The sequence below is a fragment of the Penicillium crustosum genome (assembly GCF_028827405.1).
Source record: "Penicillium crustosum strain IBT 35664 chromosome Unknown utg000002l_segment0_segment0, whole genome shotgun sequence".
Classification (NCBI taxonomy): domain Eukaryota; kingdom Fungi; phylum Ascomycota; class Eurotiomycetes; order Eurotiales; family Aspergillaceae; genus Penicillium; species Penicillium crustosum.
In genome coordinates this window covers 587,007-611,357 of record NW_026623123.1, presented here as the reverse complement: position 1 = coordinate 611,357, position 24,351 = coordinate 587,007, and the positions used below count along the sequence as shown (strand labels likewise).

The 24,351-nt window shown below is 48.7% G+C and overlaps 8 protein-coding genes across 8 annotated transcripts; 3 read left to right on the top strand and 5 right to left on the bottom strand.

Moving 5' to 3' along the window:
- Window positions 1-57: 57 nt before the first annotated feature.
- On the bottom strand, window positions 58-1,803 carry ptcA (type 2C protein phosphatase PTC6; the record flags this gene model as incomplete). Its single annotated transcript, XM_056871477.1, has 2 exons — window positions 58-1,664; window positions 1,743-1,803. 2 exons carry the CDS (start codon window positions 1,801-1,803, stop codon window positions 58-60), a joined length of 1,668 nt encoding a protein of 555 aa, XP_056729197.1.
- A 717-nt stretch (window positions 1,804-2,520) lies between these two features.
- N7487_003729 (putative RNA splicing factor (Pad-1)) lies at window positions 2,521-4,342 on the bottom strand (the record flags this gene model as incomplete). Its single annotated transcript, XM_056871476.1, has 4 exons — window positions 2,521-2,779; window positions 2,832-3,311; window positions 3,362-3,670; window positions 3,720-4,342. The coding sequence occupies 4 exons, from the start codon at window positions 4,340-4,342 to the stop codon at window positions 2,521-2,523; spliced, it is 1,671 nt and encodes a 556-aa protein (XP_056729196.1).
- Window positions 4,343-5,187: 845 nt separating this feature from the next.
- N7487_003728 (fatty acid alpha-hydroxylase) lies at window positions 5,188-6,546 on the bottom strand. Its single transcript, XM_056871475.1, has 2 exons — window positions 5,513-6,546; window positions 5,188-5,460 (listed from the first exon to the last, which is right to left on the bottom strand). Exons 1-2 carry the CDS (start codon window positions 6,493-6,495, stop codon window positions 5,307-5,309), a joined length of 1,137 nt encoding a protein of 378 aa, XP_056729195.1. The 5' UTR covers window positions 6,496-6,546; the 3' UTR covers window positions 5,188-5,306.
- Window positions 6,547-8,917: 2,371 nt separating this feature from the next.
- Window positions 8,918-10,159, top strand: N7487_003727 (uncharacterized protein; the record flags this gene model as incomplete). The annotated part of the gene is made up of 1 exon (XM_056871474.1): window positions 8,918-10,159. One exon carries the CDS (start codon window positions 8,918-8,920, stop codon window positions 10,157-10,159), a length of 1,242 nt encoding a protein of 413 aa, XP_056729194.1.
- A 695-nt stretch (window positions 10,160-10,854) lies between these two features.
- N7487_003726 (uncharacterized protein) lies at window positions 10,855-12,461 on the top strand (the record flags this gene model as incomplete). The annotated part of the gene is made up of 2 exons (XM_056871473.1): window positions 10,855-11,632; window positions 11,692-12,461. The coding sequence occupies 2 exons, from the start codon at window positions 10,855-10,857 to the stop codon at window positions 12,459-12,461; spliced, it is 1,548 nt and encodes a 515-aa protein (XP_056729193.1).
- A 1,133-nt stretch (window positions 12,462-13,594) lies between these two features.
- Window positions 13,595-16,559, bottom strand: N7487_003725 (CeGAL family transcription factor; the record flags this gene model as incomplete). The annotated part of the gene is made up of 5 exons (XM_056871472.1): window positions 13,595-15,074; window positions 15,132-15,907; window positions 15,959-16,070; window positions 16,147-16,403; window positions 16,464-16,559. The coding sequence occupies 5 exons, from the start codon at window positions 16,557-16,559 to the stop codon at window positions 13,595-13,597; spliced, it is 2,721 nt and encodes a 906-aa protein (XP_056729192.1).
- A 1,390-nt stretch (window positions 16,560-17,949) lies between these two features.
- Window positions 17,950-19,707, bottom strand: N7487_003724 (coatomer subunit delta; the record flags this gene model as incomplete). The annotated part of the gene is made up of 4 exons (XM_056871471.1): window positions 19,666-19,707; window positions 19,166-19,609; window positions 18,916-19,112; window positions 17,950-18,853 (listed from the first exon to the last, which is right to left on the bottom strand). The coding sequence occupies exons 1-4, from the start codon at window positions 19,666-19,668 to the stop codon at window positions 17,950-17,952; spliced, it is 1,548 nt and encodes a 515-aa protein (XP_056729191.1). The 5' UTR covers window positions 19,669-19,707.
- Window positions 19,708-19,858: 151 nt separating this feature from the next.
- N7487_003723 (uncharacterized protein) lies at window positions 19,859-22,730 on the top strand (the record flags this gene model as incomplete). The annotated part of the gene is made up of 2 exons (XM_056871470.1): window positions 19,859-21,178; window positions 21,234-22,730. Coding segments are annotated over 2 exons (2,817 nt in total), but the record flags the coding sequence as incomplete, so codon positions are not given.
- Window positions 22,731-24,351: the final 1,621 nt, after the last annotated feature.

Genomic DNA, 24,351 nt, shown 5'->3' with positions numbered 1-24,351 from the left:
ATATGTACAGAACATAAACCCCCAAATATATGGAGTACAACCTTGGAAGAAACCCATTCACGTCCGTGACCTGCGCGGATCAGTGGCATCCTGTCGACGCCATTCGCGAGACTCCCTAGTTCCCATACTACCAACGCCGCCCTCGAGACGACGCTCCCACCCACCAAGGCGAACAACAAGACAAGTAGCATTGTCACCTTCCTTAGTGACCTCGGTCGAAAAGTTGACTACATCACGCGCCCCCTGCTCCGGGGTCTTGGATTCCTTGACGATGTCAACAATCTCCTGGTCAAGCAGCGTCCCACTGATGCCATCGGATACCAGAACCAAGAACGAAAACTCGGCCGGACCAAGCTCTATGCGCTTAAGTTCAGGCTCAGCAGAGACTCCGATGCGCTTGGACTGGACATCGCCAAAAGCGCGCGTGTTGGCCAACCCGCTCATGCGTTCTTCGCCGAAGGAGTCTGTAACAAAGCTTGTGGCGTACCGTCGGAGTCGGGTTGCCTCAATCGGAGAGGAGGGGTGGTGGTTTGATGTGATGGGGATGGCTTGGCCAGTTTCTGTTGAGCAGAGGAGTATGCGGGTGTCGCCGACATGGGCAACTAGGAGACTTGATGGGGCAATGGGGTGCCAGAAGGGAGTTGGCGTCGGGGTCGAGATCATCGCGACACTTCCGGTGCTACCACCCTTGAACCGGGCGCTTCCGCCGATCTGGGGAGTTCGGGTCATGCTGGGCCTGTGAAAGATTTCATCTTCATTCAGAGGTCTCTCAGCTCGGACTAGATCATCGTCTCGTTTAGATGCTTGAGCGTTGACAAAGTCTAGATCCGCACGCAAGAAGGCGTATTCCACGACTTCCTCGATGGAGATGTGGTTCTCAATACTCGGGTCGGTGGTCTCGGTGCCATTGTAGCCGAAATGCGGCGGCTTGAATCTTTTGAAGTAGCCACCAACTACCCGTCTCCAGGTCTGCACAAGGTATTTCTCTAGGTCTCCGATTCTGCGTCGGTCACCTTCTTGCATCACAGGTAGTTCGCTAGTGGTGGGTGGCACTTCGGCACCAGGTCGTAGACTGGACCGAAGTTCGATATCAAATGCCGCATTTTGGATATACTCGTGCAGATAATCCCTCAGGAACGAACTACACTCGGATCCGCCATGGCCATCAAAGACGCCGAAATAGAAGACTTGTGGGTCTCCGTTAGCTGTTTCCGCACCGCGTGACTCCCGGGGGTGGGCCAAAGGATCGTTTTTATTAGATCGTCTAATCGTTACCGAAGTTGGAGCTCGCTTCGCAAAGGCGGGGATGTCGATGACGCCAGCTTGGTACGTGTCTTCATTTGAGGGGCGGGTTCCGCGGGAGGTGACGGCGCCGAAATGGTGCTTCGCATTGCGGAGTGGAATTCGGACAACTGTTGTGTCACGGTCTATTAAAGACTGGAAGGCAGCTGGGGATTGTGGGGTATCTCCGGTGTGAGGTATAGAGGCGGAGCGAGGAAGCTTATGGAATGGCGAGGACGGTCCACGGGGATCCGGATGAAGCGAAGATGACGGCAGGTGGGTGACAAAGTAATCGCGGAACTGTGGTCGCTTCCTAACTGTAGAATGACCGGGCGGCACAGACTCGGTACTGTAGCATCGCGCTCGACGAAGGAGAGCGAAGCCTGGGTTTCCAAGGTTAGCTAGTTGCTTTTAAGGATCTTCATGGCCGCAGATAAGCAGGCAACTCTTGTCGCACATACTGTAACAGTCGGCCAAGGTCCAGACCCGGCCTGTTACTCGCCTCGCTGAAAGGAGAGTCATTGGCCCATCGAATTATAAAGAAAATAGCAGGGAGGAAAGGAGGGTTGAAGGGACTGGGCGTGGGGAGAACACATATGGTCCGAGCGTCGGCAGATAAGAAGACTTGGGCCGGCACATTCTTTCCGTGGGATTTAGCTCTTTACAGTACGGGTTCCACTTCAGGGCTATATATGTAGGCATGTATAACTAGTTAGTTAACTACGGAGTACATCATTTACTGACAAGGAAGCATTTATTTACCGATATAATTGAAACTACATACGCCTGTTATGCACAGGAAGATCTTTTACAACTAATGTGAGAGTGGTTGAGAGCATGTAGACTAGGTAAGAAGTGGATATCTCTCTCCTTGGGCTCCACTGGGACTACGTGAACTACAAACAAGGCGAAGTTCTTCATATTTGACATAGCTCAATTAGAGACTAAAGAGGGCAACAAGATGCTAAATCACGCTCATAAAAACGGATCATATCGGTAGCAAGGCCCACTTCTGACGCCCACAGAAATGGACGAGAGAAGAGATAAATGGCACACGGGAGTGGCCGAACAAGTAAAAAAACAAAAACAACGCTGAAAGAGTGGCACCTACCGGGTAGCAGAGCCGTCCATTAAGTCCAAGCAAGACGTTAGGGGGATCTGCCTTCAGAGAGTGTGCCAGGTTAGATTTCGTTCGAATAAAAAACGGATGGGCTCGGGGATGAGCATCTGGATGAGCATCTAGATAGCCTTAGTCCGGGAGAAGAGACTGCTGTAAACGGCGTCCACAACGGGTTGGGCGGTGATCTGCTTTCCGCCAAAGTATCGGCCATTGAGGCCCTTGATGGCATTCTCGCCACCTTGGACGCGATCGAACTTCAGGTAGATATCTCCCTGGGAACTGGCATCTAGTGAAATGTGAACAACGTGCCCGTATTTCTCCTCACACTCCGAGCGGACGTCCTCCTCAAGTTCTTTGACCCAGGCTTCACCGGTCTCTCTGTATACGAGTTAGCGTTCATTATCTCATGATGGAGTTCACGAAAACTTACTCGGCGGGATCAAACATGTTGCGAAGCAATACACATCGACTAGCCATGTTGACATTGATGGGAAGCGGCTTAGTTTCGGTCTTGGGTCGGAGGAACTTCTGACGGTCGTCGACAGAAGGCTGGGGGTCATCAGTTCGTGCAAGCTTCCTCATCAACGCATCCCTAGAGTAGTTGTTGAAGTTCACACCAGCAACATCCGTGTCGTCAAGTGCACTAGCACCGGCACCCTTTTCGGTTTCCCTGCCACCAGCACGGTCAAAGTTATTGGAACCTCCGGCTTGAACGCCACGACCTCCCTGTCCGGAGAACGAAGAACCCTGGAAGTTTGATTGGTTTGTAGATGCAGCACCAGAGGGGCGATTGGCGTGCGCATCGGGGGTGAACTTATCATTGCCGAGACCAACCCGAATAGCTCGTCCAGCAAGTTCAAATCCGTTCATCTTTTCCAAAGCGTCCCGAGCTTGTTCAGGATTCGCGAATCTGGACAAGTTAGTAGGTGAAAGTGCCAAGAATATGGAGGGAAGACGTACTGGACGAAGGCATAACCTTTGCTTCTACCGGTTTCATCCTTTTGTAACTGAACAAACTCGAGCTCGCCGAATGGTTCGAAAACATTGGTGAGATCGTCTTCGGTAATGCTGAAATGGACGTTACCAACATAGAGCCGGTGGAATGGTGCGGTGTGCTGATTGCCTGCAGTAGCCTCGGGGTTGCGAGCTTGGCGGTTCTTCTCCGCTTCAGTCAGTTGCGCAATGATGGGAATTCCTAGGAGCACCTGGCCGGTGAGTCGGATGGCAGCGGAAACAGACTCCTCGTTTTTAAATTCGACATAACCGACACTAAAGTTATTAGCAAGTGCTCGTGTAAGGAGATCACATGAAAACATACCCTTTGGAGCGACCGCTAACACGATCCTTGACGATTTGAGCATCCTTAACGGGGCCGGCCTTTTCAAAGAAGGCAATCAGATCCTTGATTCTCAGACGAGCAGCAAGTTGCTGCACAAAGATAGTGCGCCTGTCACGTTCATCCTCATTAAGCTCAGGAGACTTGCGGCTGGGAGATCCACGGCGGGTGTCAACATCACGGCGGGGGCGTCTTTCTTCCTCACGCTGGCGGCGATTGGGCCGGTAGTGGCGATCATCATATGGAGAACGGGAGCGGGAACGAGCGCGACCTCCACCACGATAGAAGTCACCGCTGGAGCGGTAGTCGTCACGGTCACGGCGAGGACGGCGTCGCTCAGATTCGCGACTCTTGCTCCTCTTTCGGCTTCTAAGGCTTCCGTTAGCACTAGCAGTGTCGCTTTTCATGACTTCATCGCCCTCAATGTCTTTATCAGGGCGGCGGTCACGGCTGTGGTCGCGGCGACGGCGTCTGTCGCGGGAACGATCACGGCGCTCGTTGGGGTCCGCGCGGGAGTGGTCGTCACGTCCTTCAGATGTGGTTGGGGCCTCGGCGGGGGCGGCCGCAGTAGACTCAAGGAGAGCCTCTACATCAAGTCCAGACATTTTGGGAGGTAGGTAGCCTGTCGTTGATCGGGGTAGAGAAGTATTGATCGGGGTGGGGATATTGTCACTTTGTAGGGGTCAGATGGCGGCAGGGGACGCAGAGTTGGTTTTCGAACCCTTATGAGTGGGATGGACCTCGGAAGCTTCCGTTAGTTTCCAACGCGCGTTCCGGCTCTTATTTTCAAGTGCACACGTGCGACAGCTTTCGAGTGAGATAATTACCCAGGTAGGCACTTGAGTGATGGCATAATATAAATAATTTGGCTGGAAGCCCAGAGGGTCGAGGCGGTGAGGATCGGAAAAACATCAAGCCGATCCGGAGGAGATTTTCTTGCGGCCTTGGGTAGGCCGGGGATCAAACTGAGTTTTAACCTCAGGCAAAAACACTCTGCCGAGACCCTACTGAACTTGAACTTGCAACCTTAATATTGGGTAAATCTACCTTACTTCTATAGTTACTTACATAGAAGAATATATTAGTTTTGAGAGGATCTGCATTTTCTTTCGTCTGGCTCTTCCCCCTGTCTGTCCGACGCTCTAGTTGCCTTTTCTTTCAGATCATCTGTCCTGAGCAATCTAAAATGGTGACAAATGCCAACTTATTTACGCCTAGAATGAGTAGGCAAAAGTTCATCCAAGCAACTGTGGAAACGACTGTCTAGCAGGGAGTAGATAGCATGAAGATATAGATATTATTTTCTTGCATTATGATTAACGGTCATATACACTGATAAGTGATGCTTGTTAAAAAAAAATTCAACTCCGCCTTGCATCTAGCACAATGACAAGAGATGACATGACGAGGTATACTGTACAAGAAGTAGACCCCTGGGACCAACCAGAGACTCCACAGTAGCCAATGTACTCGGAGAGTACTGAAGAATAGTGACTCGATCGTACTCGGCGTTAAATCGTGACTTGAGGACTAGTAACAGCCCTATATTAATGCTTGAATTCATTGTGCTCACTGAGCCTTCACGCCCTTTGGGGCTGGGGCAACCAATTCGGTGCCGAAGACTCGATCCCAGAATCGACTAGTCACGCCAAAGCCATTCTCGAAATCGGCGAAATGGTGTTGGAGGTGGTACTTCTTGAGCTCCTGGTAGTACGAAGGGAGACTAGATCGATGTTAGCATGGATTCATTGTATCAGAGATAAGGTTCAACTTACCTGCGGTGGTGCAGGAAGTAATGTGTGAGATCATAGCAGATATACCCAAAGACGCCGCCACAGAATACCGATGCGGCCGCGTACCAGTTGTAATAGAAGACCGCGTGTGCCAGCTTCCAGAAAGGAGCAGCCAGAACCACGAACAGTGTCGGTGGCATAACAAGACGATACTTATCCATCGGGAGATAGTGGTGGATACCGTGGAGCAGGAAGTGCAGAGTAAGACCGACACGGTTGTCCGGAAGCCAGTGGTCAATGTGGAAGAGGAATCGGTGCATCAGATACTCAATGAGGGTCCAGAGGCACACGCCGCCAGTGAAGTAGGAGGCAGCAGCAGTAGAGCTACCTAGACCGGTAGCTCCCACAGTAATTCCGTAGGCAACACATGGCAACCAGATGGTTGGCACGACATACCACGCGGTCTTGCTGAGAGGCTCCAGGAAGTTGCCAAACAAAGGAGCGGACTCCCCTCCCCGGTAGTGACGGGGCCGATGAATCTGCTCCAAGTAGAATTCTTTGGAGAAGTTGCTGTTCCACAGCTGCATCAGAAGTGGCTTGTTCAAGTCCAGGAACTTGTGGGTTTTGAAGTCCTGGCTATAGTCGGTGTCCATCGACAAATCCTCCTCCCGCGACATTCCAGTGGTTTTGTAGACGGGACCAGAGTCGGTTTCAGTCACTGTCTCGGTGACAGTTGTTGTTGACGTAGTTTTGCCAGGCGTGGAGGCATCGGAGACAAATCCAATGTGGTACTCGTCCAGGATTTCATAGGCCGCATCGGTGTGTTCGTGGGAGATCTCATCCTTCAGAATATCTGTCACATCCTTGCCGGCATACTCCAGGATCAGATCACCACCACCGGGGTGCGCATCGACGAAATCGGTGACATCGTAAACGTTAGACCCCAAGGTGATGTAGCATGACTTGGCGTTGTTGTGAGATTGGACTTCGGCGGAGGTAAACGTCGGCAGAACTCTCCCGGGCATGTTGGCGGAAAGGTGATGGAGAAGTAGAATAGGGAGAATAGAAAGGATAGGGAAAATAGGGAAAATCAGATAGGATGGGAGATGAAAATCCGGGAGGCGAAGCGGCAATAATAAGAATTAATCAGGGGAGGCGTGGCGTGACACCAAAAAAACGAGAACCAGGGATCCGCCCGCTCCCGGAGCCTTGGAAAAATTTCGAATCCTCGACTTACAATTGGATCAGGCCACAAGTTTAAACAGGATCCACATCGGATTTGGGATTGATAGCCTATGTAACTCCTTATTTAATTTTGATACTGCAAGGTGACTAGCTTTTGGGTGTTAGTTCTAAGGTTATGCACATAACTATATTTGATGGATGTCCTCTCGGTGGGGCTTTTATATATTAGCCGCATCGATGAGGCGCTGGAAATTGGGGGAAATCGCGGTCCAGGCTTAGCTCAGCTGCTAAGCTCCATTATTATTTGCCCTTATTTTGTATTAATCCCCCAGTGTCCTGTTAAGCTTGCATTTGAGCGCTGTTTTCGTGCTTAGGTTGACCGTGTACCCTAGGCAGCAGACTGGTAAGATAGGGGTATAAAAAGCAGGAGTTTGTGTTGTTGCGAGTCCGACATGCAAAGAAGATCAGGAAACACGAAGCCAGAATCATCAAAATGTACAGCATTGTTTGCCAAATCAAGTTATGCCATGTAATGAAGCATAGCAAAATGTAATCCAAATTCAAATCGACCTGAAATTGAAGCATTCTGGTCTATCATATCTATAGAGACAATGGCAAAAGCTAGCGAATTGGGTTGCATAGCCACATCCAACCTCGTCCAAAATTGAAAGCCTAGTCAAAAACCAGTGAGTGGAGTGGGTTCACCTGAGGTTTGAGATTGAATTAAAAAAGACAACGGATTGGAGTATGTACTGAGTAGCTACCCCCGTATTTGTGTTGAAATGGAAATTTGATAACACCAATAAATGAGATGTATCTAAATTCCATTTCATTTCTCCTAACAGACTGGTGTTTCCTGGACCAAGCATTGAATTTGAGTGTAACTAATAGGGGAGTGCCTACAGGTGTGGCATAAAATTTTGATGGTTCTGAATGTGGCTATATTCTAGAGACCTCAAAAATATTGATAAACTTAGAACCATCTATATATAGGAAGAGAGTAACTAGGAAGATATGATCTTAGGTTGCTGAAGATGGAGACCATTCGCCACCAAGAAGCTGCCTAATATAGGTCTGTAAGAGCTAAAAATAGGCCAAAACTACTAAAAGGAGGCAAAAAACAAAGGTAAGGTAACAGCGGTAGTGGCAAACCCTATATCAAAGCCCATCTTGGTGTAGGAGATCTTGACAAAAGGAACAAAAATCAATGCCATTGAAGTAGTCAAAAGTATAGCCTCCTAAGATGATAAAGGTTAAGTTGGTAGATCAATAGCGGCCGATGGTGAAAAGGAAGCGTGGGGAGGAATGAATATTAAAATAAGAGACTATGAAGTGCTAGTCACCGTCGATGGATGTATCTAGGTAGCTTCTACTGAGTACGGAGTACATGTAAACATTGAACATACAAAGTACTGCGAACAGGTCCACGGGTACCTGTCGGGCTATGAGCAGATCATTTATGACTAGCCAAATAAAGTTAGCGAGACTCATCACATAGGCTATACCTAAATAGGAATAGATACGCGGACTATACCCAAACAGGCTAGATTTATCAGGTTAAACTGCTAAAACCGCTCAATCGGCTCAGCCTAAGCTGCTAGCTCCTTCGACGGGTTTCTCAGGAATCTTTCCTGATTCCAAGGTTTGGGGGGCCCATTTATCAGACTGGTTTCTCGTTTGCCACCCCGGTCGATCGGTTTAATATAAACATGAAAATCCGCAGTCGGACCCCATATTGACTCCATTAATGGAGACGAGCCCCATAAGCACCTCAGCCTGACAGGAACAGAAAGTTTGAACCTTCGGGTAGAAACGAAACCCGAGATCCTCCAGAGGGGAAAGATCTGTTAAGCCAAAGGCCACCCTAGCATCTATACAAAGTACACCATACTAGTACATATCGAGTACATTCTCCGTACTCCGTACTTATATTCAGTAGCAGTGTAAGACAATCTCTGTAGCGCCCGGCTCTCGGCCTATGTCTCCACTGAGAGTTTAGTGTTATCCTACGCGGCACGCGGGGCTATGGCCGGAGCGATTACTTCCAACGCTATTATGGCTTATTTATCGGTCTCTGCATGGTCAATTCCAATTTGAAGCAGGGATTAGACATCACACTAGTTAGTAGTGGAGATTTCAGCCCCTCTTCCTTCCCACATTCTCTACCTTCTCTTTTCTCATCTCTTTTGTACTTGTACTCTTCTCTTTTCCATTATACCCATATACCCTTCCATGCTCACTCCCCTTCCTCCACGACCCACAATGTCGACCGCAGGGGACTGGTCCCCCGAGAACCCAATTTTGGCCTACCTGCAGACTTTAGCGGCAACCAAAAAGACACTTCCTTATGGGCAGCCCGTGGTCGCCCACGCATCTGTCAATCACATTGACTCGGCTTCACTCATACGGCTGGCTGCAGATATCGGCCCGTACATCGCCATATTACAAATTCCGGCCGATGTCATCGACGACTGGTCCAGCGATACTATCGAACAACTTCAGTATTTGTCCAGGAAACATAGATTTCTCCTGTGGGAAGGAAGCAAGATCCTGAACCCTCTAGTAAATTTCATGGGCAGAGCGGATGCGCCGTTGGAAACAAGGCAGGCTTTGGCAGACTTGATCAAGAAGTCATACACTAGTGGACCATTGAGGACGGCGACGTGGTCCAACCTGGCCACCTCTTGGGCGCCCGCAGCCCCAGTGGACCAACAAGAAAATGATATACTGATCCCAACCTTGAGATTGGCGGCCCGCGAGGCAGTTGCGACAACCGCAAAGACAATCCAAACCGAGATCTCTGCCGAAATAAATAACTACTCGTCGGGCGAGGAAGTGGAAATCGCCACCCCCTCCACGGAAACAAGCAACGGTTGGAAAGAATTCAGTCCGAATAGTATGGGATCGGCACTACGGAAATCGTCCACCATTTCGGTCACGACTGAGTCTGTGACTTTACACGCGCATCTTCACACAGATGACGGTGTCCCAACGCCCCCGCAACTGGCCCGCAGTGTTGCACTCTGTCTACCCGGCACCATTGACACCGCATTTACCCCGGAATTCCGTCAGAGTACGATAGTCGCCGCATGTGCAAACTCCGACTTTGTCATCGGATTCGCAACGGAAGAGCCCTTTTTCGTGAATCACCGAGGAAACGATATTTTTGAATTGGCATTATTCGATGGCAACGGGAGCCCCCAACTAGGCCTCAGTGCCACCAAACTCGCCACCTTGCCTTACCTCAATGAAGTTCGAAAATCACTCGGTGTATTCTCTCTTGTATCACCTCTTCTTAGTCTCGGCTTTGAGTTTGATCCTACCTTCGAGCCTGATGGAATCACACCATGTGGTCCTGACTGTGAAACTCCATACACTGCGCAATACCTATACTATGTACTCAGGCAAGCGGTAGCTCTCCGAGAACAGAACCGACAGGAGCATGAAACTGCAAAGCGAATGGGCCCCAAGATCATGCACTTCCCAGTGGTTATTATTGTATAATGTCACGCAGATTGCGCTTATTGTCCTGCATACTCGCTGGTCATTTGCGAGTTTTGATGGCTTTGTCTTCCAAGGTTGTCCACTTTGGAGTTGAGTATGTATGCTCTACGCCCGTCTGGTTTTCTTTTTCTTTTCTTTTTTTTGCGACCCGCCAATATTTCCAAGACTCGCTCGTGTCGGTATTTACATTAAAAGTGTCTTATACATATACCAATGAATTTGATGAACAGATAAATGGCTAGTTTAACGTGTGCACGTGCTCGATCTAGAAACCCGAGGCATGATAAATTTAAAAATCCCGTCAAGGAACAATTTCGCCTGAATGATCAGGCTTCAGGCACGTGCCCCATTCTTAGTCATAGTGTGGGAAATCCCAAGCCTCCGCGCCAAGGTGGGCATGGATATCAACAGTGAAAGTGACATCCTACTATATCTTCACTTGGACTCTCTATACATTACGATTCGACCTTTATTTTTACAAATCTCATCATGGAATCGGATTAGTGTTTGATTACCAAGCAGTTGACCTCATCCATTACTGCACACTTCAGACTGAAAAGTACTTTACTACGACAGTACATATCACAATTCTTTGCACAGAATCCCTTGATTATTTTACTTCCAATGTTTTACCCCCACAGCCACAATTTCACTCCATATCATAGTTACAGAGACCTCCGGGGAACTCAACAACCATGAACCCAACCAAAGTCTCAGGCCAAAGTGGGCCTTCTGGCCAAAATGACTTCCAAAACCATAACGAGCAATCACCCATTAGAGTCATCTCTGCGAATGGTGACCTCATTCTCGAGTACATTGCTCCTGGTGACTCTTCATTGTCACCAACCAGGTGCAAATGGCGGGTGGCAAGCGAGCACCTTACCTCCCACAGTCCATATTTCCAAGCACTACTGGACCCCACCAAGTTCTCCGAGGGAAGGCAATTCAGTGCCCAAAAGCAAGCTTGGAGCGAAACCCAAATACCAGACGCAGTCTCACAGCATGCGCTACCAACAGTCAGGCTCCCAAGTGTCCACTCTACTAGCATGTGCGGAGAAGATGCCATCGAGTTATTTCTGAAGATTCTATGTCTTGATTCTTTAGATGAAACCGAAAGGATTGTGTTTGAAAATGAGTTGAAGACCCAGTCTACATCACTTGTTGCGAGGATGATCGAACTTGCCGATTCATTGAATTCTCCCCGTGTTGTCCAGGACGTTCTACAGAGGATTGGATATTTATATGGCAAGTCAAAGCCTGCCCTCCTTGCCAGGTTTAATGGAGCTTTGTTATCAATAAAGGAAGATCGGATTCGACAAATTATCTTCATATCTGCCTTCCTCAATGATTCAAGGCTTACTAGAATCATGACCCATACCTTGCTGGTTGTGGGCTCTAAATTCTGGACCAACGGGCTAGATGCCCCCGAGGAAGAATCTTTACGTTGGAGATACCTACCAAATGGATTAGAAGGTGGGTTTCCGGAGAGTGAATCCCAGTTAGTTACCGTTAGCTAAATCATCTCGCTGCAGAGGAAATCTATTGTCGACGCCAATATGTTCTAAATACCATCACTGACCTACAGGCTCATTTTCTTCGAGTCTATGGGGGTCTGGAGGAAACCGACACTGCAAGATCCACATCAAACCATAGAACATTGGGCGCCGCATTCACCGCGTCTGCACATACACTCTTTCAATCTCGCCAATTCCAATGCAGAGGCGGATTCAACAACGCCAGTCAGTGCGACCTCTTCCAACTTGGCCAGATGATCCGATTTTTCTCAATGCGCGCCAGAACGATCTTTCTAGGATCAACATTGATAGACCCGGATTTCGACTCAGCTCCCAACAATGATAATCACACAGCCGGCGAATCCAAGAACAACCAACCTCCAGGCCCGCCATCTGATATCACAACCATAATCGCCTCTATCAAACAGTATCCTGATTATTCAATCGACGAATCTCACACTGGCTGCGGTGTGCGACGCCGAATTATGCCCGCTTTGGAGTGCATCGAGAAATTCATCTGGGATGACCGCGGTCTCCTTGGTATCACCCCCGCAGTCTCGGACACTGCTGTTCCTTCAGACCCACTTCGACACTCGAAATGGACACTTTGGGCAGACTTCGCGCGAAAGAAACACATAGTCGACATTTCTTTTGCGAGAGTCACCGCTGTGTACTACCCTTCAGCCCCGTCGAAAAACCAAGTCACCCGTTCCACGCCCCAAGATGAACTGGGGCGGCTTTTGTTCACTGCTGCTCGGAGGGATTGGAGTGCGGCAGGCTCAGGTTGATGTTCCAACCACTATATATAAACCAATAGACTATTTATACCGCAATCCATGCATTTTAGAAACAACGGGGTGCTCCCTCTGTACGAGCCTGGGCTAATTTGCAACTTCATGGTATATAGCCTACTATATTATGACTTCGACATTTTTGAGAAATGAATGGAGCCTGAAACTCCAGAAGTCTTTTGACAACGAATGACCCGCTTTAGATTGTGTTGTGATCATAAGCGAGTCAGCCCAGAACTATCATTTCGTACGCTGGAACTGGTCATGGGGCGGAGATAGTATGTAACCGGGCCTTGGTATTCAACGATTGAAAAGAAAAGCTGTCAAATATATCTCTGCGTATTATCAATGCATGGCCTCAGGCTAAGTAGACTCTTTAGTGGCGACGACCCCTAGCTGACACAACAGGAGAGGAAACAAGAGGGCACATGTCTAGTTGCCAAGTTCAGTTTCCAATTTTGACTCGTGCAGGTACACACGTCACAACTGGAGAACCATGACAAAATCCGTTGCCTTCCTAGCGGCAAGTCCGAAATTACGACAAAATGATCGAAGAGCATGAGAAGAATAGAATTGGTTTCGACCGGTCTAGACCTCACATTTTATATTCAAGGGCGGATTCCGGCTGGCTCCATATATCCAGGCATCGGAATACATGGGTCTCGAAGATCTGGTTCTGGGACAAGCTTAACATCAGAGCTTCTATGGATGCAGGGAGTATATGTACTTCGATTGTAGTGAGATATATTATTGTACATAGCATAGAATCTTTTTTGGTTTTTTATTTTTAATTTTTTCAGATGCGGATGGACATGAAGTATTTAAAGTCAATCAACGCAATTTATAACCAGCTACCACGAGATAATAAACTCGTGTATCGAATTTGCGACTCGTAGATAGTGCAGTGGGGGAGATGTTCAGAGAAACAAGAATCACTTTTCTCTATAGTGCCTATATGAAGACAGGTGTAGAATTTTCTCTTTCTTTTGATGGCATGCAAATGAAGCGACAGAAGAAAAGAACCCGAATCCAGATAACTGCAGAGATATTTTCCAATTTGATTCTGCATCCATTTTGATTTGCTTTTTTTTTTTCATGTTGTTCCATCCACTTACAAGGATGCTAACCGTTCAACATACTGGATCACCCCAGAAGTACCCCATATCAAGTTCCATATTCGGTCCAGGTGGGAAGAATGAACCCGTAATCTGTCCGGTGGCTGGGTCATAGGGGAAACATTCATCATAAGAGCTCCGACCCGAGAGATCCTTCTCCTGTTTGATGAACTGATCGAGTAGATCCGGCGCCTCGAGACCGTAGGATTCCGGCATCTCGAGAGGACTAGTGTTGGATTGGTCCATTGGGAAGCAAGCGATTGAGTCCAGCTCGGCGGAGATAGCATCAACAGCCACTGCTGCAGGCATAGTAGCGGACGGGTCAAATGTGACATCATCCGTTGCTAGCTCTTCTGCTACTGGAGGGGAGTCTGCGGTGTCAGGGACATCGAAGAGGAAGTCTGACTCTTCAGTGCTAGGGAAATCGTTCACGTTGATTCCAATATGTGGTGCCAAGCGGCGGAGAAATCCGTCACAGAGTTTCCAGGCTCTTTCCGACGCCATGTTGGTTTTGGATAGCGTTGACAGCCAGTCCAGGGCTTTCTTTGCAGCTTTAGAGACCATCGTCGCTTTCTCCGGGACGTGCTGGGCCCGGAATGCCAACTCGAGCAGAAGAACAGTAACCGCCTGCATCAGATAATGTAATGTGCACCACCATGGCGACATGCGGTATAGCAGTACTGCGTCTGGGGTATCCGGGAATAGCGTAAGCATGTGGCATGCAGCCTCGATACATTCCGCTGCAGTCTTGTTGCAGAACTCGTAAGTCTTGTCCTCCTCCGACGGGGATTGATCCAAACGACAGAGGCACGGCCGGGTGATTCCGATTTTGGTGCTGTAAAACAGAAAGGCGAGTCCCATTCGCTGGCTAATGGGGCATTGAGATGTCTGTGTCGAAGTAAAATCGTATGCAGCAGGGAGATTCATAAACCATGAATCAATTTCAAGCATCAGGCTCTTGATAGTAAATTCAGTGCTTGCCCATGGGGACTGCAACGCTTCTGGGCTGTAGAGTTTCACTGTCATCCGCTTAGAAATGCTCGTTAAGGAGGCCAACTGCAAAAAGTAAAGTGAGGTACAAGGCGGAAGGCTCTTGAGATACTCAGCTCGGCTCATTTTTGTCTCTCCCTCGGCAGGCAAATCGTTTGAATCAGAATCAGCTTCTGATTCCAGGTCCTCCGCGCTGTTGTTGGTGGGCATCCGCTCGGAACCACTCGATGTACGAAGGACAGCTGTGCCTATCAGCCGAGCCACCTCGTCTTTTTGGAAATCACTCTCATCAAAAGGAACAGGCATTGGTGTAGTGCAAGAGCTGTCAATAACACATGAGGGACGCCCAGTCATGATAGTAAGTAGATGATCCAGTGTATACAATGACCACCACACCCGATATCGTATTTCCTTAGAAGTGTCCGATATACTCGCACCCACGTTGCGCAAATGCAATCCAAGAGCTAGTGCTCCTCGAACTGCACTTCCGGAAAGTTTCCAGGCCCTGCATGAGTCAACGTAGTGAGTATATAGTGTTAGGACATGTAGGTAATTAACTTACCGATTGATATGCCCTGACGCAATCAAATAGAACGAAGTAAGCCCCTCAACCTGCAACTGCTGTAGGTCAGGATGATGGAGAATCTGATCCTCCAAGCTCAAGGCCCGCGCCCTCGAGAAGTACATTTGGTGGTCATCATCCTCTTCCTTCCAGTCCGAGTTCGTCAATTGCCCATATTTAGCCGCGATGGCAAAGATCAGGTTGAGTATGGCGAGCCATTTGTTTCCTGGCTTGAGAGATGGTTGACTGAAAAAAACCTGGAATTGGGGGACAAAGGTTGAAACCCCAATGATTGGGAAGGATGGGTGCACCGAAGTCAGGTAGGCATTGAGCATTTTGCCTGCCATTTCCCGTGATGGCACTCCATACATATCACTCTGATCCGCAGTTGGAATGTCCAGGTCATCAAGGTAATAGTTGGAAGCCACTACCCATGGCTCACTTGGATTCTCCGGCCGAGGCGTCAGAGTTGGAGAGGGTAGACCGTTATCATCGTCTGTGTTGGGAAGAGTTGCAGGCCAGGCCTCACATTCACTGTTGACCTCTTTGCTGAGCCTTTGGAGCCAAGTAATCTCGGAGCTTTTTCCAATGAAACCCGTTGCTCGTGCAGTTTCATCTCTGTTAAAGTCCTCCTCTGTCTGGTCGCCGGATTCCAAGGGACTAACGGATGATGCTCGGGAGGGCGGTGGCTCAGAACCCGCATGCCATGAAATCCTTCGTTCTCCAGCTGCTGCAAGGCATGTTTCTGGGTTGAATGCCAATTCGGGGGCCGATTCCTGATTTGGTATTAGGTAACATAGTTATCGGATGTGGGTTAAATTACATACCGCTGCCAGGGCAATGTTTACAAGTTGCTCATCAGACACGCCAAAACGATTGCTCAGCTTGCTAATGACATCTTCATATGCCTGCACCTTTGCGGACAAGCTTGCCAACTGTCTTTTTAGTTGATTATAGATGTCAGCTTTTGCAATAATGGCGGCGCACTTTCTTTTTTAATATTGACTCTGCATACCGTTTGGACTTCTCCCTTTTGCCATCGGTATAACAGCAGATGATTCCAGCCTCTCGACAATTACGGCACCCGGACTTATCTCCGGTGCATTTCGTCTTCCGCTGTCTGCAAGACTCGCATGCTCGACGAACGTGTCGACGATGGAACCTACCAGGAGAGGTGAAGGCAGATTCGGCTCCTTCTGCTAATCGCGGGATGGCCATTTTCTTGGTGCCCACTTCAGATTCGCCTCGTTGAAGATGAGAAGCTGAGTTATCCTTTAAATGTTTTATCAGATAATACTTCTTGGCTTGGAACGATCATGATTTCACACTTACCACACTGGACAACTGATTACACGTGTCTGCATCAGCGCACGATAATTTGAAGAGGCTCTGTTGATCATTCCACGAGGGAAATGGTATATTACTCATGGTGAACCGCAAAAGATATGGCCACTGAAGCTGTTCACTGAATGTCAGTGGAATTTGTAACTACGTGATCTCCATTCTTCACTTACATTGATGAGTAAATCGAGTTTGGGCAATGTATAGGTTCCGAAGACCTTTTGGTATATATTGGAATGACAATATCAGCTTTTTCTTATTGCCGTGACATCTGTCAAATCAAATAGTCAATACGATAGCGTGAGACGAGAAGGAAGGTCATTGGATTTTATAAAACACCCCAGGATTTGACCCATAAGAAGCATAGACCGGGGAAGGATGAAGGAAGAAGGGCTCGGGTTTGGGGCACCGTTGGGAACCGTGAGCTGGTCAAGCCCGATAGATACTCCGTGATGACATCCAATGCTCGTTTAGGGTAATGAGTAAACGCGCACTATTGGCCACCCGTTCGGTAAATGAGGAATGGCTGTGTGCAGGTTTGCCTCAGTCTCCTTGTAGGGCATGGGGGCGAAAGTTCAACGTTTTCATGAGCAAAATACCTTCTTTTGGTTATTGATCACGCTATTTGCCATCAACCAAATAGCCTAGTGTGGACCTGAATGGATCTGATTACTCTAGAGAGCCTGAAGTATTGGCTTAACCATCAGATTACCTCCCCCGGTGATCCATCCTTTTGACAGGGTCAGCTTTCGGTTGTTAGTACCGACTAGCTCTGGACTCCGATGCAGCGACCAAGGGTCGTGATATAGGATTCAAGTAGAGAATGTAAGCTTCGACCCAAGCAGAGTCAGCAAATCCAACCGCTAGCGCTTTCAGCCCCAGGGCTGTTCTTGAAATGCTGAATCTTGTATTCCAAAGAACTCATGAACAACGTTGAACTTCCGCAGTCTTGAATTAGCCATCTTTAGTAGAAAGAATATGAAGATTTAAATCCACCGTAAGTAGGAAATAATAGTAAATAGTGTGCAGATGGCCCAGACCGGGGGCCTCGAAGTCAATCTGACGTTAGACTGTGGCGGCGCCGACGTTAAAAGTGGTTCGTCCCTGGTTGGGCATTCAGGCCAGGACACCTCATTTGGAAAGAGGATGATAAGCCCCAAGGGGGGAAAAGTTTGACGGCAATTCTCACCAACGTCTCCCGTCTTGGTGTAAGCCCGGTCTTCATTGAGTTAATTTGAGCCAAGCCCATAACCCTGACGTTCTATTACGTTGGGATGATTATAACCTTCGCTCTAGGAATGGCCTTGTTTGTCAGGCCTTCAACCCGTGATAACTTAGGATGGTTATTACTGTTGTAAAAAGAAGTCAAAAAAGAATCAAATCAGGGATTGGCTTAACACGATCTTGGAAGCAATTAAAGAACACCACAATCCGAACATCATTAGGAACTCTATACAGTAGTACTCCAAGCCCATTTTTACTCAATGAGGAAGTTCTCCGCAACACTTCGAATATCCTTCGAGAATGCAACCTCCTCACCCTCCATCTCCAGCAGAGAAACACTGTTGATGTCGACATCCACGAAAGGCTTGGTCTTTGTGAAGCGGACACTCATCGGGAAGAACTCATTCTCATCAGCGTCGATCGCCTCGAACTCAAAGCTGCCAGAGGCGTTCGACTCATCAACAGCACCCAGGTTCCAGTCCAGACTGTCACCGGAGACCTCGTAGACTGCATCAAAGCTAGACACAGCAGGCTCTGTCGTGCCATATGGAATAGTGACAACCACATCGCGGAGACTGTCGTCGCCGGTGAGCTCATACTCCACGGTTACGGTAGTAGAGTCAGAGCCCTTGTTTACCCAAACGGTGAATGTGATGGGGAGAATATCGGCATTGTCAGCCGAGCTGGCAACACGCCACCGGAGAACGCCGATGGAGTTGTTGGCGGGGAAGCGCTTGGTAGTGTCCTTCAGTTGGATCACTGAAGAGTTGGTGAAGAGAGCTTTGTCGACATTGGGGTGGGTGCGGAACTGGGCGCCATGTGTGGGAATAGCCTGGCAGTCGAGTCGGAGTTTGGTGAGGGAGGGATCACTGATACGGAGCTGCATATCGCCCTTAACCTCGAAAGACTTCAAGGCTCCCTCCCGAGTAAGTGTGGCTGAGATGGTCTCGGCGATTGTGAGTTGGATGGGCTCCCGATCCGCATTGAGAGACTCGCGGGCTGATGGAATGTCGTGCACCGGGGCCGAGGCTTGTGGAGCCACCAATGGGCTCTCCTCTTCGATTTCGGGGCCCATATCACCCCGGACCTTCTCGTAGATATCCGTTGCCTTTGATTTCTTGCCCAGTTGCATGCCCTTGCCGCGAATGGGCATGGGCCTAATTATCACGCAGTCAGCAGCAGTCTCGGAATAGTTAAATTAGAAATCAACCCAACGTACTTGGAAAAGGACTGTTTCTTCTCGGCCTCGTATGAATCATAAGTGTCGGGCACAGAGGGGCGCGCTGGGGGTGTGTAGACGGGATAGGATGGAGTTCTTGGGGCGGCGGCACGACCTGTGCGAGCAGCCTCTTTGCGTTGCATTTCCAGCTGCTTCGCCTTCCTCTTGCGCTCCTCGCTTGCCTCCAACTCTTTGTTCTATCAATATAAGTCAGCCATGAACTAACCACCGGTGTGGTTTCACAACATACCCGCTCAATGATCTCCTGGATTCTCTCCTCGTGACTCTCCATTTCCAGGAAGGTCTTGATTTGAGAGAGAGAAAGATTCTCCCGGTATCCCATAGTTACCAATTCATCAAACGCACTCAGGAGCTCAAATGCATTGCGAAGAATCTCCCGCTCGTCTAGGCTCTTACAGATGCTGGTGGTGACTTGCGCAAAGAGATGGAGACTGTCGATGTCTTGGAGAATGTTCGATTGACGGTTGGTGATCAGCACGATATACAACTCATCCAATGGCTGGTACACGAAGCGCACGTTGTCTTGCTCGACAGTGGTATGCTGGGTTCCGGAGTCCGCCAGCTTGGGGAAGGAGGCGAGAAGGGCTTCAATTCGGGACCGAGAGATCTCTCGGAACTGGCGCGAGAGGACCGCTTTACCTCCGCGGGTGCATATCGACGCTGCGAGAACGACCTGGTGTGTGTTGATTAGTCCAGTTCCCCCGCGAATTGGATTGAACAAGGGCTTACCATGGTGAGAAAACAGCACAAAAGGCGCACACAAATGGCAATAAAAGAGTGATTAAAGAAAAGAGTATAGAGAGGAGTAGAGAAGCGTAGGTTTGACTAGAAGCGTACGCCCTGTTGTTGATGGTTGGCAGCGGTAGGGAGCTACTCTGTTCACTTCGGCGGCGGTTGGTCCGTGCATTCCTTTCGCTTAGTCGTCGGCCAGACACTTTCTCTTCACTTCCTCTTTTTCCCACGCGTTGAATACACTCCACCAACACTCAGTTCATCGATTCTCCTGCTATTACTCGTAGCATTTTGCTCTGAGTATCGCCGAGGAATCTTTTTTTCTTTCATTTTCAGCCCTCATTTCAACCGCGTTTATGGAACGTCATTGCTGAACTTTCAATACTACCCACGACCCCCAGAGCGCATCTCTACGCGTTTTCTTGCATCCCCTTTGATCGCATACCCCATAATGGAAGTCCAAGCTACGGGTGATTCTATGGAGATGGCCTCGCCCTATCAAGGGCAGGCTGACGATTTTGACATCGACATCGACCTCATGGAGGATCATGTCTCGAACATGGACAGTGATATGATGGGTGCAGATGAATTCACTAGTATCTCTCAGCCTAACGAATTCAACAATGACGCGATCTACGACGCCGACATGGCCGATGGGCCCTCCGAAGGGTCGATGATCGACGCTGACAACTACGCCGATGAAGACAACGATATCGACGTGCAATTTGAGGAGGAGCCATACAAAGAAGAAATGATTGAGACTGATCAGGGCGAAGACATGAATATTGCCGGCCCCGTCATTCATCTCGAACCTGCGGGTAACAATGAAGACGCTGCCAACCCCATCAAGGAGGATGCCACAGTCACAACTGTGGAACCCCTCGAAGCAGCACCTCAAGGCACAAGTGACTCTATGGGACTTGCACCCGTTCAAGATGAAATTAAGACTTCTGGAGTTGAGGGTCCAGACACGCAAGTTCAGCCAAGCACGGCTGTTGATGATGATCTTGCTGAGGAACCATCCGAAACCGTCATCAGTCCCGAAACCGGCGGTCACAATGGAAAGTCAGAGCTTGTCGAAGACGCTAACGAGATATCACAATCTTCTGTGTCAGAGACTGAGGCAACGCAAGTTCCTAACGAGGCCCCGGAGGCCAGCCAAATCAAACATTCTATTGAAGATCCCCACACTGATGACGCTGCGCCAGAGGCGCAGCCTGGGCCTGAGGAAAATAACCAGGTTGCAGATGAGGATGAACCTCTCCAACAGGTCACATACATAGATGAGCCTGTTCATCCAGTCAAAATTCTCTACCAGGACTGCGAGATTGCTCTGTTCCCTCCCCTTGAGGGAGACGTGGCAGATACATTCTTCATTGAGGATGAAGCTCTAGCTTATGAAAATATTGATCAAATATTCAAGGCTCTGCGCCAGGTGCTTCAAAAAACAATGGCAGGAAATGAAGTCCTGGTCATCGATATTGAGACGCTCGGTATCCAAATGACAGAGGTAAGTCCCTTTTCAATTATCTCCCATCGGCAAACGTACTAACAGATCTTCTCAGGACTCATTTCATACTTCTCAAGTTACGTTGCATCAGATCCTAGATCTTTATCTTAGACTTTGTCGTAATGATGGCACCACCGAGCCCGACGCCCTTTATCTTACACTGAGCACCAAGCGTGCGTTCCCGGCTGAGATCGCAGATCTTAATGACGCTGCAATTGAGGGCAAGAAACTTTCAGAACTTCATTCCGAACTTCATTCATGGGATGAATATGATGAAGCTGAGGCAGGTTCCGATGATGATCTTGGCGCCCATGGGGCTGAGGAGCACGAAGACGAAGTCTACTACACCAATGAGGCCCAAAAAGAGCTTTCAAGCACCGAAGTGCAAACGGCTCCAGCACCCGGAGAAGAGCAGGCGTTAGATAGCGAACAGTCTCAGGTCCAGCCTGAAGTCGTCTCTGACGCTCAAACAGAGATTGTGCATACACAGGATGAGGATAGATCTGCTTCTCGTGAGCGGAGTGCTGAGGCTGCATCTGAGTCTGAATCTCATTTAGTCCAGCCCGAGCAGCCCGAGAACGAAGAGTTAGATCGCTCCCATGTGTCTCGCCATATCGAAAAAGATCCAGAGCAAGAAGACGACCATGGCCACACTGATACGAACGAAGAACACTATGATTCTGAGGGCCGGCAAAGTGATTCCACTGCCACAGTAGCTGCAATGCCTGGCGCAAGCGAGACCAAAGAGAATACCCAGCATGCCCCTCTGGACGTTTCCGCGGACGCCGGTAGAGATCAAAACAACGAGAACTATTACGGAGAGGACCTTGAGAACGATGGTCTGGGAGTTGAGGAATATTACGAGGACGAAGACATCGGCTCAGTGGATGATTCAGAGGCCTTGCAAAAAGATATCACTGGCGGTGAATATGCTGGTGCTGATGCTGATGCTGGTGCTGATGCTGATGCTGGTGCTGATGCTGATGCTGATGCTGATGCTCAAGAACCAGTCGATCAGCCGTTTGTCCTTGATGAAGAGGACGCAGATGAGTTAGATGCCCCGCCGACAGATGAGGTTGTTTCAGAAATTCTCCTGCGGGATGAAACCAACCACCCTTCCCATGACCAGCCCGTGCCGCCGGTTGACGGCGGCGTGCATGATGCATCTGACAAGAAGGAGCAAACACCAGAGCCCGCAGATGATTTGCTTGGAATCGCTGTAGACCTGATGCAGACTCCCCCGAAAGATACAGAAAACGATACCCTTGATCATTTCGAGGGCATAGACTACGACGAGCCTGAGGATGAGCTCGATGCTCCTGTTTCAGCAGATAACGAGGGTGCCGATGATCACGAGTTTGACGAGAACCATTTTGGCGACTATGACACCCATTTTGAAGAATCGGAGGCTGTAGAGCTGGTTGGAACAGACCCTTCCTTGACAGACCCCCAAACCATCCAGAGCTCGTCTGCCAAACGATCTCGCGAAGATGAGGACGACTGGGACCTGGTGGAAACCACCGCTGACACCAAACGTCGCCGCTCTTCGTAAACCACGTTTCCAACCCCGGGGATTTTTTTTTAACTCCTGGGGTCCTTTTTTTTCCAATCTCTCCCATTCGTCATGCCTGGTGTCCAGCGAATTTGACCCTTGGTGGCTCGTTCCACACGACCTCTTACCCCCCAATACTAATAACCGTACTTGCCAGCAACGACCTCGATCCATGGACGCAGTGTCTCGTTTGACTACTAACAATAAACAGGTATGTTCGACCCCTTCCCCAAGCATGCGCACGTCTTCAACTCCATTGCGGCATCCGCTTTCTCCTTTTTCATCCCGCATCTGGACCGACCCCTGGGTGCTCTTGACACATTACTCAATTACCCATCATCTATTCTTGCGTTTTCTTATTTTGTCCTTCTACTTTCCCCTGCCATTGCGATTCAAGATACCACTGCCGGCTTTCGGCCCAAAAATCTTTGTTCGGTGTTGATGGGTGCCGGTTTGGGCTTTTTTTTTTATCAATGCATTTTCCTTTTAGGATCTGGCGTATCGGCGCGATGGGTTAGTCCACGTGTTTGTAGTATTTTACCAATGAATTTTTAGCCCACATGCTTTTCCAGATGGACGTTATCTAAATACTTCCGAGATACCTGTCTCAGCTTCTACCTGTTAAGTTGTATAAATCAAGAAGAATGGGTATGTATGTCTGACCCGATACCCCCAGATTTGAAGTGCCCAACTCCTTATAATCTCGCTTATATTATGGGGCACAGGAGAAACATTCCGGGGATGGTGGGGAGGGGGTATTGTAGAATAAATGTATGCTTGCAGGTACATATGTAATAGGTATATTGTACTTAATACCTACGTTTTATGTTATATATTCATTTTGTACTAACCCAGCCACATAAGACAATGTCATGCAGTGGACCCAAATTGGAGTCTCTGGGGATTCTAGGCTAAGTATAGAAACCCATGCCGCATTCGGAGGGAGCTGAAACGCCGGTCTTGGCGTCATGTCAGGGTCCATTTGGCTTTATTTGGCTTTTATTTTAACAAGACCAATCGTACTACTTGATATCTACTAGTGTATACAAGTATCCCGAACTGTGAATACAATAGATGTGTACTCCGTACATATCGGAGTACATATCGATACATAATTCGTGATATATGGTATATTAGGATGTACCTAGTAAATATGTACTTAGTAGGTAGTGCATAAATACCAGAGTTAGGGCCACCTATTCTATTTCAAGCTCTACATTATCTATGCATATTTATATGAAAACAATTTTGGACTAAAAAAGAACCATTAAAATTAAAAATTACCTAAAGCACAAATCGCCTCGGTACTTGGTAGGTCTCCCAAGCCTCTCAAGTCCTTTAGCCCCGTTGTTCTCTTACGCGTCCCCCGATCGGGCTTGAAACGGAACCCCACCGCACGCAGGCACCACATCACTCTCTGCGCTTCTGGCTTCTGGCTTCTGGCCATTTACCTATCTTCCAAGCTTCTTCACATCCTCCTTACTCATCAGAAATCTCGGGCTGGCTCGTTTTTCTGTTTTGTCCTTATTTGCTCCCTTTGCTTCCCCCCTAGTCCTCAGTCCTTAGCCTATTACCACCCCTTCCTTCGCTCACCCGAGTCTCTCGCTCATTTCCCGATCCA

Bases quoted from the DNA above. Each gene is read 5' to 3' on its own strand.
- N7487_003728 (XM_056871475.1), bottom strand. From the start codon at position 6,495: ATGCCCGGGAGAGTTCTGCCGACGTTTACCTCCGCCGAAGTCCAATCT. The intron at 5,461-5,512 runs GTAAGTTGAACC...ACATCGATCTAG, and splicing joins TACTTCCTGCACCACCGCAG to TCTCCCTTCGTACTACCAGG.